This window comes from Lithobates pipiens, unplaced genomic scaffold (assembly GCF_037356315.1).
Source record: "Lithobates pipiens isolate NorthernLeopardFrog02 unplaced genomic scaffold, aLitPip1_a1.2 Scaffold_18, whole genome shotgun sequence".
Taxonomy (NCBI): Eukaryota; Metazoa; Chordata; class Amphibia; order Anura; family Ranidae; genus Lithobates; species Lithobates pipiens.
In genome coordinates, this window is record NW_027507758.1 from 332,648,241 (window position 1) to 332,665,301 (window position 17,061).

General features: G+C 40.9%; 1 protein-coding gene across 1 annotated transcript in view; it reads right to left on the bottom strand.

Annotated features, from left to right (window-relative positions):
- Window positions 1-17,061, bottom strand: part of LOC143988073 (dynein axonemal heavy chain 5-like) — a 310,868-nt gene that overhangs the window by 44,103 nt on the left and 249,704 nt on the right. The window contains exons 87-93 of the mRNA XM_077487337.1: window positions 16,310-16,465; window positions 13,129-13,338; window positions 8,178-8,323; window positions 7,477-7,662; window positions 5,038-5,149; window positions 3,865-4,026; window positions 2,017-2,133 (exon numbers count right to left, since the gene is read on the bottom strand). Coding sequence (XP_077343463.1) covers window positions 2,017-2,133; window positions 3,865-4,026; window positions 5,038-5,149; window positions 7,477-7,662; window positions 8,178-8,323; window positions 13,129-13,338; window positions 16,310-16,465 — 1,089 coding nt within the window. The remainder of the gene's footprint in view (window positions 1-2,016; window positions 2,134-3,864; window positions 4,027-5,037; window positions 5,150-7,476; window positions 7,663-8,177; window positions 8,324-13,128; window positions 13,339-16,309; window positions 16,466-17,061) is intronic.

Consider the following 17,061-nt stretch of genomic DNA (forward strand, 5'->3'; position numbering starts at 1 on the left):
GGAAAATCTCGCAGAATTTCAGGATGAATCTTCTGCTCCCAACTGCAACTAGGGCCATTCTTCTGAACAAGACTACCTCAATAGGTTCAGTTACACTAAAGTAGTATTTCTTAACGATATCACGTCTTCGAGAATTCTTTCAGAGATCCAAGCCTCAAGCAGTAAACTACCTTATTGCTACCATAATCAAACAAAATGGCTCTGGTTTCTTCTTCACCAGCACCAGACGATGGTCTGCATCTTTGTTTCTGGGTCAAGACATAACCCTTCTGGCATGTCCAAACTAAAATGCCAGCATCACCACAAGCTGGAGTAATGGACTCTATGTGGAAGAAATACATGGAAGTGGTCCTTCTCTAGAAGGTCAGACAGTGGCCTCTTCAGGCCTGGCAGTATCAGAAGAAGAGTTTAATTGTCTGCTAAAACAATAGCATTATGTCAGGTCAGAATAGCCTAAGGGGCTTATAGAAGGAAGGTAAATTCATCAATCTAGTGCAGAGCTCACTTTATCAGATGGGGGGTATGCTCATGGGCAAAATTCAGAGGTCCAGAATTTTACAGGATACCAACCAGGTTCATATACTACAAACCATTTTTTTTGCCTATTGTAAAGTCAATCAAGCAACATTGGAAGCAGGGGAAATCACTTCAGTTCTAATCTAATGATATGTTGATTCAAACGCTTCAGCATGGCCCTCCCTTATAGGTTTTGTGGGCGTGCTACATCCCATTCATGTATGCTGTCATGCTTTGTGTCAGGAAAACTGAAAATTTTAAACTTACCTGATGGTAATTTTCCTTTCCTGATGCAAAACATGACAGCATACAGGTCCCTCCCTTGTGCGTTTTGCATTTGAGTATAGTTACGAGAATGTCACCTGGGGGAGGCGACTTATTTAAATATAGTATAACCAGTCCTGATTGGGCGAGAGGCGGAGCCTGTTCCATTCATGTATGCTGTCATTATTTGCATCAGGAAAGGGAAATCAGGTAAGTATAACATTTTCCGTTTTTCTTTGTGAGTCCAAAGTGCATTGTTCCAGAAGACCTGACCTTTGCCTATATGTTCAGTGGCACACATTAGTCTTGTTCTACTGTTTTTTTTCTGGCATTCTGGCAGAAAAGGCTTTTTCCAGCACATCTCGTATGCAGGCTAAGTTGGTACAATTTATTTCTGATTGTAGATGCATGTGCATTGATACATCGTTGCAAGAAAGACCCGCAGATCCGCTGATTCAATTTTGTGGTTGTTGGAAATGTCTTTTAACATCAAACAATTACCCCTTGAGATGAATCTGCTGAGCCGGCCAGTTCTGAAGAAATTAGCAATTCTTTTAAAATTGACACCACTTTCAGATTATATTTCTTACAGTGGAGTTATTAATTTTGCACAAATTGGCAATCTTTTCAAATCTCTTGCCACACTCATAGGCATTCACATTAATGTTTCTTAGGGTCTTAGAGGATTCTTTTTTTTTTTTGCACAATGATACTACACACATGATTAGCAAATAGAACACCAGACTCTAGACATCTGAGGCGTTAATAAGACAAGTTCCCCTTGCGTACTCCCTAAGAAGGTTCTAATTATTAGCACATAATCTGGAACACCTAAATCTTAATTTATTTACTTTTGAAGTGGTGGTGTACTTACATTTTCCACATAACAAACCACATGAATTTTATGTGAAATTTGTTCAAGTATATCACAATTATCTGTAGACACTGGTTTAATAAAGATTGAAAGTTTGCCTGTTCAAATATTTTTAAACAAATCACCCTCATCATCATGTTCATGGGGTGGGTATACCATACAACATGACTATAAATCGCTGTTTACTTTCTCCTGTCTATTTATTAAAAAAATATTTGGTGACTCCACCAAACAAACTGAATATCCAAAATTACATTACACAATAACACTAGAAAGTCAATGGTTTCCATTAAAAATGTAATGTATTTAAACTAGAAATGTTAATACTGCCTGAGTGTAGACAATAATGTATTTATAATTACCTTGGAAGGGTTTTCAGGCTGTTCACTTTCACAAAATGTTTTCCAAGTCAGATCTTTCCCATCCTTGTACATACGATCAAAGAGGTCTCCAAACCAGTCAAAGTGTGTGGCAAGAATCTTTACCAAACAAAATGAATGACACATCAGCATAGCTTAATATTATTTTAAAATGAGTGATAAAAAAATAATCTGCTTTGGCCAAGGAAAGGCATAAAAAAATGATCTGAACTATCATTTGGAACGCACCTAAAAAAAAACTACTTTGTGTTGAGATGCATTTGTTTGGATGCAGCATGACCTATTCAGGTGCATTTCAACTCAAAACAAAGCAAGTCACATGTAGCCTTTTCTTTGAATGGAGAACACAGGGTTTGACTAGAACACTTGTTGACATGACCACTTACACACATCCAACATTTATAACGAATGAACTTCTTGAATGAGAAGCTACTTGAGAAATAAGGCTCATTGCTGATAAATGTAAAATTCTGCAAATGGGGTCTAAACAGTCAACACGTCATACAATCTAGGGAGAGTTCAATTTGGTGAATCCCTGATGGTAATGTGGATATCCTGGTAGATCTCAGACTTATCTAACAATACTAATCTGCAGCTCCTACAGCAAAAAACTTTTTTGTATTAAGAGCCCTTTCACACTGATAGGGCAGGGGCGTCGGCATCATTTTAGAGGCGCATTTTGGGCGCTTTTAACCCCCACTAGTGGGCGAATAAAGGGTTAAAGGTGCCTGCAAAGCTCTGCTGCTGAGGCGCTTCGGTGCCAATGCCCATTAATTTCAATGGGCAGGGGCGCTTTGGGAGCGGTGTATACACCGCTCCTAAATTGCCTCAAAGAAGCTGCTTGCAGAACTTTTTTTGACGTCCCGCCAACGCAGCGCCCCAGTGTGAAAGCACTTGGGCTTTCACACTGGGATTGCAGATGAGGCATTTTTCAGATGCTTTGCAGGCGCCATTTTTAGCGCTAAAGCGCCTGAAAAACTTCTCCAATGTGAAAAGGGTCTCAAAGAGAAGCATATTCTGTATAATCATCCTCCCACACAAAGCAATATTAGGAACTCATATTGAATATGCAGTTCATTTTCAAACACAAGATAACAAAAAAGATAGGAAGAGTGCAGAGAAGGGCAAATCATTTAGCTGGGGGTACAGAGGATCTCAGCTGAATTTAGGCTCTCTTCAAAAGAGGTAATAAAGGGGGATTATGCAGACCTAATATACATATAAAGATAGCCAATATAGTTCATTCAGTGGATGATGTTTAATTTAAAGACATTAAAAAAGAGGTTTAACTTTTACAGACAGAAAGGGTTCTTTGCTGTAAAACCTGTTTAGATATGGAATATTCTTCCCCAGGAACTGGTTCTAGCAGACTTATATTTAAATAATATAAATAAATGAAACATTTCCTACAGGAGACTGCATTTCTAAAAGCACAAATTATACATGAAAACAAATGTTTATAGGAAAAAAGACTGTAAAATTCTGATCCCAAGAGTTATCCATTAGCCTTTGAGGAGCAGAAAAATATTGTATATAGTTCCCTGTTATGGATTTTCTTTTGCCTTCCTCTAGATCATCTGTTTTACTGCAGGTACCATTTTAGATTCAGTGTAAAGGGTGTAAGGTTTTAAACTGCTAGAAGCATTGTCCAAATTTCCTTCAAATCTTTCAATAAAAGCAGAATTAATTGCTACTAAAGACCAATATACTTCAAAAGTCCCATAAACAAATGTATTTTTTTTTTTTCAATTTGAATCAATTTACACTTCATGGCAATGACTATATGATTTGTATCAAATATATTAAAACATATACTTAGAAAAAGCTTACCTGTACATTTTTAAAATGCTCTTCACTTAGCCAGTCAAATGGGTTCTTTGCTTGCTGCCGGGATTCAGACACTTTGCTACCCTGGAGCACTGCACCACATAAGTCGGGCAAAATGAAAAACTCTCTCTCCCCTGGTCGTATTCTGCCAAGGGACTGTTCCACCTAGGACCAAGCAAGTCATCTAGTAACCTGTTGCTATACAGACAAGCATAATACAAAAACTAGGTGAAAGGAAGAGTGATGTGCGCAAAGCAGCCAATCAGATCTTGGTTTTTGGTAGCCAACACTACACATCTGGGATTTTCCTTCTATGGGTCAGTGGCACTTTATACACTTTTGCTTAACACTTTATACATCAACTTCATAAACCGCAACTCCCTCCAACAAGAATTTTTCAATTTAAAGCCCAACATAAGAACTTCAGGTCTCAATGACACCAGCACTGGTGTCATGTCTCCACACCCCTGCTCCTGGCCAATTGCAAAACAAAGCCTAGGGCCATGTGTTTTGTGAATGGCCAGGAGGAAATGGATTGGGGATGTCAAGACACAACACTAGCTCTGGGGTCTATGGAACCTGCAGTGCTTAAATCGGTCATGGGCTAGAAGTACAGAGTGAGCTGTATTACAGATATCCTAGCATGTAAACCAACTACTTATTACACAGTAAACAAAACACTGCATGGTGGTTTGCAGCCTGGTATGGGTCTTGTGCTCAGAGCTGTGCTTTAAGATGGGCAGCATTTGGTTGAACTACCAACTCCTACTGGTTTATCTCTCTTTTAGTGGCATGATCTCCTGGATCTAAAGGGGATACTCAGTCATAGTTGGTCTCTCCAATTCTGATGGGGATATCTCGCCAGTGGAATCCATGAGAGATATGATGTTGAATTGCTGGCAACCAAAAAAATGTAAATGTACAGCAATGCACCACACCAATGGTAGTTGTTTCCAATATCATTCATTTTATTTGACACTCAAAAGCATCAAGAGATCTCACTTAAATGGCAGCACTACCGTGTGTAGATTTCTGAAAATTGTGCATATTCATTTTTTAGTGTGGAACATTGGCAGCCCATGTAAATTAATTCAAGGCAAGTTAATTATTGTGGGTTAAACCGTTAATGCATAGAGCTATGAATGGGTCCTGAAAATGTAACATTTTTTTCATTACCTCAAATGCTGTGAGCAAGGCATACACCATTCTGTCCCTTTCCAGCAAGGATTTGGAAATGTATGAGAAGATGTTACTTGTCAGATAGGCAACTACACCTTTGAGCGAATATCTTAAAAAAAGCAGCAGAAAGAAGTGAATCAATTAAACTGGTTTGCTAAATGTGCTAAAACTACTATACTGATTTTACTTAAACGTTTAGTCCACCAACACTATGAAAACAACGAAAAGAGAGCTGCATCTAGTGACTGATTTACAAATTACATTAAGGAAAAAAGAGCAAACATAAAAATATAAATTTTAGATTAAACCCCAAAAACAATAATTGAAAAATACTATATTGTCAACTGAGTGATAGTTTACAAAACAATTTTTTCAGCAGTAGAAAATGTGTGATTTCCATATTATTTAAATTTTTGAGTTCTAAAGACAATAATTAAATTATTAATAATGAAGAACTAACCTGTGAGCTGACAGACTCGATAATAGCTTGCTGCAGTTCATCAAACTCCAGTGCAGGTATTGTGTCTCCACCCTGTCTTTGGTAGGCCATTCTCAAAACACAGCTTATGATGAAACCATGGATTTTTTGAATGACCAAACGTAGGTGGGAGCAGAGACACTGATGTCAGTGTGGGTCAGGATGCATATCAGGAGTTTTTTTTTTTTTAAACCGTATAAAGAAATCTGACATTACACTACTACAGAGCAGGTATAAACAAATACTAAGTTCTCCTAAGCTATGGAAATGATTGTGCCAAGAGTTTGGCTTTAAAGAGTGGTTTCTGATGTAAGGAGTAAGAAGAAAAGATTGGTGTTGTTATCCTGGTAATGGCTTTCCTAGTTAATAACAAACCGGGAAAAAGTACACAGGACAGGATTCTACTTTTCACTGGCTGCATTAATGTTCAGGTTTGTAACTCACCAGCAAGTGAAGCCTCTGAAAGAACCAGAGTACCAAAGCCTGGACCATTCAAGTCAAACATTTTTACTGGAAGTTTTTCAAAATTTGTTTACAGCAAAAATTTCATAAATCCAAGAACAAGAGAAATACAATGTACCCAGAATGTGGTGCACACCAGAGCAACATGTATCATATAAAAACAGCAATAAACAACCAATACAAAGGTTGCACAGATTCAATATAACATTTACAAATTGCAAGAACCTCCTTGTCCAAATCCTGTAAAATACACTGGCACCCTTTATATATGTATATATTAGGAGAATAAACAAGATGTATCAAATTGCATATAATCCTTTGTCAAATCCTCATTTCCCACACCTACCATCACCACTTAGTTCCATGCAGGGGGCATTTAATACAGATGGAAAAACTAGGTAGGAACAACCACTGAGGAAACACCAGGCCCCAGGGAGCCTTTAACAATTTCAAGGCATAAGGGTAATCATTTCTGAAATTTTGGAAAGCCATTATCAGTTGATGTCAGTTTTTCACGTGAGAGTACATAGTGCATCTCTCAAAACCAGTACTTGGGAATAGGAGGGACTAGAGTATCCAAATCCTAGAAATCAGTTTCTGTGTTGTAAAGAGAGCTCTGAAAACAGCATTACCTGTATTGTACTGAGCTAGGGTGACAGTACTAAAGAAGTCAAGTATACGTAAGAGGGTTACAAAAATACAAGATACAAAATACAGTGTTTAATGCGGAGGCCACACAAATAAGTATCTGAACTTTGGGCATCTCCATAGAAGATGATTTAGATCTGCTCGGTCTCTCCCACAGTTGGTACAGTCAGAGTCATTATATAACCTGCTCCTAAAGAGAAACTGGAATGCAATATCTTCTATGTCAAATAAACATTTGAGTGGGTCTTCCTGACACCAATAGCAACATTTTGGGTAACATGTTAAGGATCTCCTCTCACTGATCTTCCTATGTCCCAGGTCCTGTTTGTATCTGAGTTATCTCTGTTAAAGGAATTTATCTAGATATTTGGTGAGAAGATGTGTATATAGATGGGAGACAATGAGAGATCTGCAACACCCAAAAGGAGTTCAGCAGTATTCCATACTCTCAAAAGATATACTGCAAAGTAAGGCTGGCATACACGCTATGAGAACTATTGGTTTCCATTTGAACAATAGATACCAGCCTTGCACATAATAGGGGGCTATATTATAAAAGGAAGAGGACCTATTGACCCCATCTTTTCCTGTCAAATTCTGCAATTCAAAGCAACAAAATTGATCCATGTCTGGACCTTTTTATTTATGAAAAAAAAAAACTTTTACAGATATTTGTAATTTTTTTGTGTGTTTTCACTAACACAGAATAGTGTATAAAAATCAGATAAAAAAAAAAAAGAAATAGGAAAAATGTAAAATACAGACACTATAAAAGAGAATAAGCATCTTGCAGAGTATGTAAACATGGTACTGTCTTTCTACAGAAAGTTGGATGATCAGATACTCACCTCTCTGAATGTGCCACTGATACATCAAACAGTTCCAGCAGCTGTTTGTAGCTGGTGTCATACATCTTGTTAAGTTGCTGAAGCATTCTTGCACTGTCAAACATCACAGCACCACGCACAGCTATCTCACGGAAACCTTCCCTGGCATGTAACAAGATGTCTTCTGCCGCATCATTCTTCATAAGCCTTTGAAAGCAACCCATAACATTTTAGATGTGCATTAAATAAATTCATGTGTACATGTCATATATCATATAGTCTGGATAACAATTTTATGTGATGACAGACAACACTTTGTAAGTTCTTATTTGAAAGAAAGTAAAAACATAGTACCAAGGGAGGACTGAACTGGGGCACTGTTGGCCTTGAAAGAAGACGCTTCACAATTCACACGGGGATAAGACTGGGGCTTGCAGCCAGCAACACATGGTGGTCATTATACAGCTACCTGCTCAGACTTGTAATTATGGCAAAGCCATTCATTTCTAGCATCAACTTATTTTTTGGCTCTGAAATGCCATATGACTAAAGGCAGCTGATGCTGGAAGATGTAAAGGTATGTCACAATAACCAATATCCTATAGGAACACCCAATTTTCACCATACCAACTTATTATTGCAGCATCGTGGCAGACATTGGGGTTGATTTACTAAAGGCAAAGTTTTTATGATAAATAAAGGGATAATAGCATTGCATATACATTTCTGTGGCTTCTTCATGTTGTAGCTTCAGGTGTCCAAGTTTCTTAGTGATAGACAGACTGTGTACGAGGGAGCCATGACTTTGCAGAGTAGCTATTATTTTGTCTTCCAAACTTGAAAGTATCACCATATTATCAAGGCACTCCTGTAAGGGAAAGGGGGAGGCATTGGTCATTTCATACATTTTTCACTTTTTTTTTCAAATACAAATCAAATATGGATTCAAATATTTATTAAAACAGAATAAATTACTAAAGAACAAAGTCATTACATATAGTAAAAAAACAACCCTATTCAAAAGGATTTGACCTCCAGGTCTAGTTTAAACAACATTCAGCACATCTGGAACCCACCAAGTTTGACTTTTCAGCATGGCTACTGCCATCACTGGTATTTTTTCTGAAGAAGATTATACAAAAAGGACAAAGTATCCAAGCTTCCCCAAGAGAGAAATCCAGCCAGTGATTTGAACCATGCCCTACATCCCCTAAACTAGTAAATCTGTTTTGGATTGTATTATTCTTTTTTTTGTAAATATAAAACATGAAAAACTTTAATAAGGTTATAACTGTTTTAGTTTAGATGAAAGAGCTCATTAATAAAGCAGTGGTATAGCTTTTTAAAGCTGCACATAGACAGGGCCGGATTAACATAGGGGCTGATGGAGCTGCAGCACCAAGCCCCTGCCTTAAAATAGGCCCACCCAGCCAGCAGCATAAGCCCGATTTTTTTTTTTCCTGTCCATAAACTTCTATGGGACAGGAGAAGTGTGTGTAAATGTAGGGGTGTCTGGCTGCATCTGTGTTTGCTCACTGTGGTTATTACAATGTCACAGTGCACAGTTCCCCCCCTACACAAATGGGAGAGGCTGAGTTGGCTCTGCCTTTCCCCTCCCCCTCTGTGAAGTCTGTGCAGTGAAGGAGCCGTGTGGGTGGGAAACACCGGCAGATAGAAGGTGAACAGGATATCTCTGAGTGATCAGCCTCCAGGGACCGTCCACATGTGAGCTCAGTGACTGGTTTCTTATATCCCTTTCCCTCGTTTTTAACTTTTTTCTCCAGCAGTAGCTGTTATAACTGCAGCCAAAGTGTTTAGAACTGTGTCATCAGCCTGTGGCAGTGCTTGGTGGTCCCTTGTGCTTTTAGGTGGTTCACACTGATTTGCTGTGTTTTGGCCCATTGCTGGTGTATCCACAGTTTTCCTGCGTTTTACCCCCAGTCCTATAGATTTCTATTAGGTTGTTTGTTTTTTCTGCATTTTCTGAAAGCGCACCAAAATTCCTGCATGCTGCATCTTTGGCACACTGTCAGAAAATGCAGCAAAAACCTGCAACCTGATATAAATCAATAGGACTGCAGCTAAAACTGCAGATACATGAGCAGTGCAGCCAACTGCAGCACACCAGTGTGAGCCCAAAAGCTTGCACACACAACCCTGTACAACTTGGTCTAAACAAAACTCCTGGCATACAGCCATACCATCCCAGCTCAGGAGGGGTGGGGGCTCCAGGGATTTGATTGACTATGCAGGCCCTGTCTCTTCTAACCAATTGGGGAGAGTCTTGGAGGCAGTGGCAGGCTGCTGGTGGTAAGTGGCACACTGTATCTGGTGACAGGCTGTGGGTGGCGAGTGGCACACTGTATCTGGTTGCATGCTGGTGGCAAGTGGCACACTGTATCTGGTGGCAGGCTGCTGATGGCAAGTAGCACACTATCTTGTGGAAGGCTGCTGGTTGCACACTGCTGCTGGTGGCAAGTAGCACACTATCTGGTGGAAGGCTGCTGATGGCACACTGCTGGTGGCAAGTGGCACACTGTATCTGGTGGCACACTGCTGGTGGTAAGTGGCACACTGTATCTGGTGACATTCTGCTGGTGGCAAGTGGCACATTGTATCTGGCATGCTGCTGGTGGCAAGTGGCACACTGTATCTGATGGCAGGCTGCTTGTGGCAAATGGCACACTGTATCTGGTGGCATGTTGCTTGTGTCAAGTGGTACACTGTATCTGGCATGCTGCTTGTGGCAAGTGGCACACTGTATCTGGTGGTACACTGCTGCTGGTGGCAGGCTGCTGATGGCAAGTAGCACACTGTATCTGGTGGCAGGCTGCTTGTGGCAAGTAGCACACTGTATCTGGTGGCAGGCTGCTTGTGGCAAGTGGCACACTGTATCTGGTGGCAGGCGGCTTGTGGCAAGTGGCACACTGTATCTGGTGGAAGGCGGCTTGTGGCAAGTGGCACACTGTATCTGGTGGAAGGCTGCTTGTGGCAAGTGGCACACTGTATCTGGTGACATGCTGCTGGTGGCAAGTGGCACACTGTATCTGGTGACATGCTGCTGGTGGCAAGTGTCACACTGTATCTGGCATGCTGCTGGTGGCAAGTGTCACACTATATCTGGCAGGCTGCTTGTGGCAAGTGGCACACTGTAACTGGTGGCAGGCTGCTTGTGGCAAGTGGCACACTGTAACTGGTGGCAGGCTGCTGTTGGCAAGTGGCACACTGTATCTGGTGGCATGCTGCTGGTAGCAAGTGGCACACTATCTGGCATGCTGCTTGTGACAAGTGGCACACTGTAACTGGTGGCAGGCTGCTTGTGGCAAGTGGCACACTGTAACTGGTGGCAGGCTGCTGTTGGCAAGTGGCACACTGTATCTGGTGGCATGCTGCTGGTAGCAAGTGGCACACTATCTGGCATGCTGCTTGTGACAAGTGGCACACCGTATCTGGTGGCAGGTTGCTGGTGGCAAGTGGCATGCTGCTGGTGGCAAGTGGCACACTATCTGGTGGCAGGCTGCTTGTGACAAGTGGTACACTGTATCTGGTGGCAGACTGCTGGTGGCAAGTGGCACACTTAAAGAGGGATTCCGCCCAAAAAAAAATATTAAAAGCCAGCAGCTATAAATACTACAGCTGCTGACTTTTAATAAATGGACACTCACCTGTCCCGGGTTCCAGCGATGCCGAGGCCGATCGACCGCTCGTGCCTCGGCTGCTGCCGCCACCATTCTAGGTGAGGGAATCAGGAAGTAAAGCGAATCGGCTTCACTTCCCGGTTCCCTACTGCGCGAGCTGCGCCGCGCAATAGGAAATCTCCGCGCTGTCACTGGGACCCGTGTGTGTCCCAGCAGACAGCGCGGCAGGGCAGGAAATGGCGTAGACTCCCGTGGGAGTCTATGCCCGGAAGTGGGTGAAAATACCCCCCTCCCCCCTGAAAGGTGTCAATTGTGACACCGGATGGGGGGAGGGTTCCGATCAGCGGAGGTTCCACTTTAGGGTGGAATCCCGCTTTAATCTGGTGGCATGCTGCTGGTAGCAAGTGGCACACTATCTGGCATGCTGCTTGTGACAAGTGGCACACCGTATCTGGTGTCAGGTTGCTGGTGGCAAGTGGCACACTGTATCTGGTGGCAAGTGGCACACTGTATCTGGTGGCAGGCTGCTAGTGGCACTGTATCTGGTGGCACACTGTATCTGGTGGCAAGTGGCACACTGTATCTGGTGGCAGGCTGCCAGTGGCACACTGTATCTGGTGACAGGCTGCTGGTGGCAAGTGGCACACTGTATCTGGTGGCATGCTGATGGCAAGTGGCACATTGTATCTGGTGGCAAGTGGCACACTGTATCTGGTGGCAGGCTGCGGGTGGCATCTGGCAGCAGGCAATGGTGGCAAGCGACACACTGCATCTGGTGGGAAGTGACAAGCTCAGGTTCCCACTGATAATGCATCATGGTGAGTTGAACTATTTCACTATATATTACAATGTAGTAATAGAAATAATGGAATTTGATCATCCCGATGCCATATCAAGCATAGCGTCAGGATGATTTTAAGTGCTAAGTGCCATTTGCCTGAAAAATCACCCCCCGCCACCTATTTCCCCATCAACCCGAGACTACATCCCCCCTCTTTTTTTTTTTTGGGAAGGGGGGGATCTCCCTGAATGGCAGTTTGGAAATGTGGTCTCCTATGTTGCTGCTGTTGAGAGACCGCATAGCAGGTGGTATTGGGGGTGTTCCTGCTGCTCAAAGGCTGCACGGCCGATATTACTGGTGAAAGTATATTTAATTTGTTTTAGTAAAACATTTTTGCATTTTCATTTTGTTTCCGTAAAAAAGGCCCACCAAAATCCTCAGCACCAGGCCCATGATGCTGTTAATCTGGCCCTGCACATAGATGCGCTGTACAAAAGTATTTAGCTATTTACTTGCTTCTGAGTCTTTTTTTTTCTTTTTTGAGAATGGGGAAAAAGTGCCATGGGACAGCCTGTAACATGACCCGTCAAAGTCATATAGCCTTTCTCTTCTCCTACCATGGATTGTCAACTGCGTCATTATGCAGGAACACTCCATAGGAAACTGTGGGCTCTACATAGTGACTTGCATTTTATATATTACTCTTAGAATTCAGGATCAGTGGAAAGTAAATAGTAGGTTGCCCAGTGGAGAGCAGATATTGATATTTGCGTTCTGTTTAAATAGGCCCCTTAGAGTGTAATGCTCAATTTCTTCACTGTTTTTCTGTTAAATGTAAATATGTATTCTGAATCCTATCTTATTGGCCATCATCTGAAATACTAAATGAACAGGTCTACTATATACACAGCAATGACTGGGATGCTACCTATGATGCTCCCATTTTGGAGTCATGCTTACTAAAAGGACAGCAAACAAAGTGTAATTTTACACTCATGAACAATGATAACTGTACCTTTCAAACATATCTGTTTTGGTGTGACAGTTTCAGTTCTCGGGTATACAGTGCTGAAGATTTTACATTAAATGAGCACATTTTCATAGAAATGTGCATATGCAAAAAATTGGGCTAACTGGAGACAATGCTTTTCTAATTGTTTTCATCCTAATATTGTCAAATTCTGAGAGATATACCATTAACCGTATATGAAATCACTCTGAAGTAGTAGTAAATGACCAAAGTGCACAAGCTACCTGTTTCAGGAGTAAGTGTTCCTCTTTAAGTCTTGGCTTTTCGAGTTGTATAAATCTGTCCAGAAGCTGTTCTGTCAGTCCTTGTCTGTCCTGGGAGAAGTACAGTATTGTACAATAGGAGGCCACCTCAGGAGGTACCCTGTCAGGTGTGCAGGTGGTGTGCAGGTATATCCGGAAACCTGGATGGCATTCTACTTCATGTTCTCCCACCTTGAACAACCACAGATGTTAGTTTACTGTTCATGCTGACACAATTATAATGATGTACTCTACTTTACAATTTTAAAAATAATCTTCCTGCGAAAAAGCAGATACAACCAGATGTTGGTTATTATCTGCATTAGCAATAAAAGTCCGTTCTTTGACCTTTTCTTATTTAAACCCACTTTATTACCGGGGTCTCGCTTTCCCTGACTTTATGGTTAAAGAGACCCTGTTACCAACTTAAAAAAATTGCAGGTAAACACACAAAAAAATCAAGTATTTTAAATTTGTACTTTCAGTGTCTTCCTTTACAAAACAATTTTTTTTCACTTGCAATTTACCTTTAATGTTCCTAGAAAAACTGATTAGTCAGTCCCATTAGCACAGGCCCCCTCCCTCTTTGCAATTCCTAACCTAACAGAGCATAACCCTCTCCTCTATCCTGAGAGTAGCTAAATTACTTTTTGCTGGCATCTTCTTTGCCCTTCCCTTCACCACCATACATAACATAACACTTTATGAAGCTATAGGGGGTGGTGTAAGGGGGGGGGGGCATATTTTGCTTGATTCCACCATCAACACAGTCCACTGTGCTACTGTAGTCTAACAGCGGGAGGTCCCCTGCCATCAGAATACAATGATCACTGCTGGCTACTATAGTGGCCAACACTGAGCATATGAAAAAAACCTTGAAAGGCTGGTTGTACTGAAGTCAATCGATAGATCGACTTCAGTACAACCAGCCTACCCATAGATGGATAAAAACTCATCTGGTTCGTGTTGAACTGCCCTGGAGAAGAGTGCTGAACAGAGACTAAGCTGCTGCTGCAGCTGGATGAACACATCCCTGCCATAGATGACCACAATCTGGTGAGAACTCAGAGAAGCAAGAGAACCTTCTCCCTGGGAGGGTGTGATTTGGATGTCTGGTGAGATCAGTGTGTAATAGAAAGCACTCCCACCACTTGTGGAATGTAAAGAAGGGATTGTCTCAGCAGGACTGAAAGAAGAAAGATCATTAGCAAATTCTATCCTTGTCTGACTTGAACTGAACTTTTCAGAATCAGAGAACTAAATCAGAGAACATGTCCAGAGACCCAGAAAAGGGTGCCCTGGGAACTGCTTTCCTCAAGAGCCCCAACTTTGCATGCCAGCATTTTTTCATCACTGGACAGTGGGATAAAACTAGGACTGGTATAGCAAGCTAGAACTGTCTTTGTATACTGTTGCTAGGTAAATACAGTTCCATTCTGTTAATTACTGTTAGAATACTGCAGGTGTTCAATCATATCTTATAGTTTCATATAAAGGAACAGAAAAACTCTGGATAGCCGCACTCCGGATCATGTAAAATAATTAATGCCTTTATTGTTCCCACTCAAAAAATCTTCACATCATACAAATCACAACAGCAAAGGGATAAAGAAAATAAAGCAAGAAATGGTGACTCGTTTCACGCTAAAATTAGCGCTTATTCATAGCTGTTCCTTTATATTTGGCTAGTGCAATTATCCTGCACCTGGGACCCCTATCTTTTTGGAGGAAGAGTGGCCAGTTTTTCAGTGGATCAGCCTGGAGCGGTGGATTTTCTCTCTCTCCTTATAGTTTCATAGTTAGTAAGGTTAAATAAAGACACCAGTCCATCTAATTCAACCTATGTAGGTGTGTGCGTATGTTTATTTCAATACCATTTCCCCTATCCTTGTACCTTGTGTTCACTAAAATGCCAAACTAAGAGTTGTTTAAGCTATCAACACTTCCTGCTGACACCACTGATTGTGGAACAGAGTTCCACATCCTTTCAGCTCTAACAGTAAAGAACCCCCTACACAGTTTAAGGTTGAACCTCTTCTCCTCCAATTTCATAGCGTGGCTGTGTGTTTTCTTAAGCTCCATGAAACTTAATAGTTTAATCCCTATGCTAGAGTCACCATTGAGGTATTTCTATATTGCTATCATATGTCCTCTCAAATGTCTCTTCTCCAGGATAAATAAGTTTAATGTTTGTAGTCATTCCTCATAACTGAGGTCCTCCAGTCCGCTTATTAGCTTTGCTACCCTTATCTGGACTCTGTCCAGTTCCAGCTCTAAATCTGCTGGGGCTGTTCACATCCAAGATGGTGGCACCTAGAATCAGTCTCAGTGCTTTTGGATGTCTACACAAGGCAGGCTTTTACAGGTAAAAGCCATGCATAAAATATGTTCAATGCACATATCTTTTCATGGGAAAGTTATTGTCAAAATTAATAGTCTGTGACAGACCATTCATTTCTCTGCAAGCTTCAGTAACTGCCATGCCACACTCTAATGAGAGTGTTTTTTTGGACACTTTAATTTGACAGTGGAATAGTATTTGTCAGGGATTAGGTTTAGGTTTAGGTGGCCACGCTATGCACATAGAATTTTTTGCATATTCGTAACATGCAGTAAAGCTTTAAAACAAGCCTTCCTTTATTCTCTATAAATACAGGAACAAGTCATCCTCAAAGTTCACAGCAGAAGCACTAAGTCATTTAAGGCTGGTCTGATTCCTTTCTAGAGCACCACTCTGTGTTTATATTAGAGAGTAAAATGATGGAAGGATTCTGAGTCACTGCTGGGAGGGGAAAGCAAAATGGGCTGAGCCGTCTGACAGAATGGCTATTATTTCAGAGTCTCTTCTGTGAAATACAAGGATGAATTGCTTCACAGTGACTGCAGCTACATGTCATTGAGGGCTTGTTTTAAAGCTCATTTACTGCTTGCTAAAACATGTGTATACCTTATTGTCCATAGCCTGGTCACAGGTTCACTTTAAGGAAAAGTCTGGCCCCAGTAGCAAGCATAGTGAAGATCAAAGGTAGCGTTGATATGGCTAACACATATCACAAAGCGTTATGAATCAAGTGCCTACACTTAGGCACAATTTTATATAAACTGTTAGAAAATAGTCAAATATGTTGTCCTTCATCTGGGAAATTATTACAGCTAAACATACCATCATTTTGAATGGAACCTTGTGTTGCTGAAATTCTCTTTTTGACTGCAGAATCTGAATAAAACGGACATCCTGAGATATGACATCTATATTGCAATATGTGAGTAAAAGAGAATGTCCGACTGTCAGGGATATATCCATTTCAGACCGAAGATCCTAGAAACAGTTTGAGCAATACACAATAAGGGTTTGGTACTTATTTTAATAATGACAACACTGCACATGACATTTTCTGCTTTCTATTTGGTCCAATTATTTAATTCTAGTATGGAAAATATGTAGTTTAAGTGATACCGTTTATTTGGATTATTAAGTTAGCCAGTAAAGGGTATCACTTAACTAAAAAACTTTCTGAACTAATCAATGGCTAAAATGTTACAATACAGTACTTCAAACAAATCAGGTATGGAATAGTGTATTAAAACACAAAAAAACGGCTTATAAGCATATACATAGCCTCTTTCGAACGACTTTGTCTTGATAAGACTCCCATAAGACATTCTCTGTCACTATTCTTTAGCTCATTGACTAACAGAAAACTCCCATGACTTCCCTTTCCTGAAACCTTGGGAGGATGACTTGGGAATTAAATTTTCTGTATTTTAGTAAGTGCCTATGTAAGGTATTGTTGTAACATTAAATTAAAATCATTTTTGATGAGACCTTCAAATGTTTACTTGCTTTTTATATCCTATAATGGCTACTGTACTAAATATACTGGCTTGTAAACACAACCTCTAATTGTCAATTGT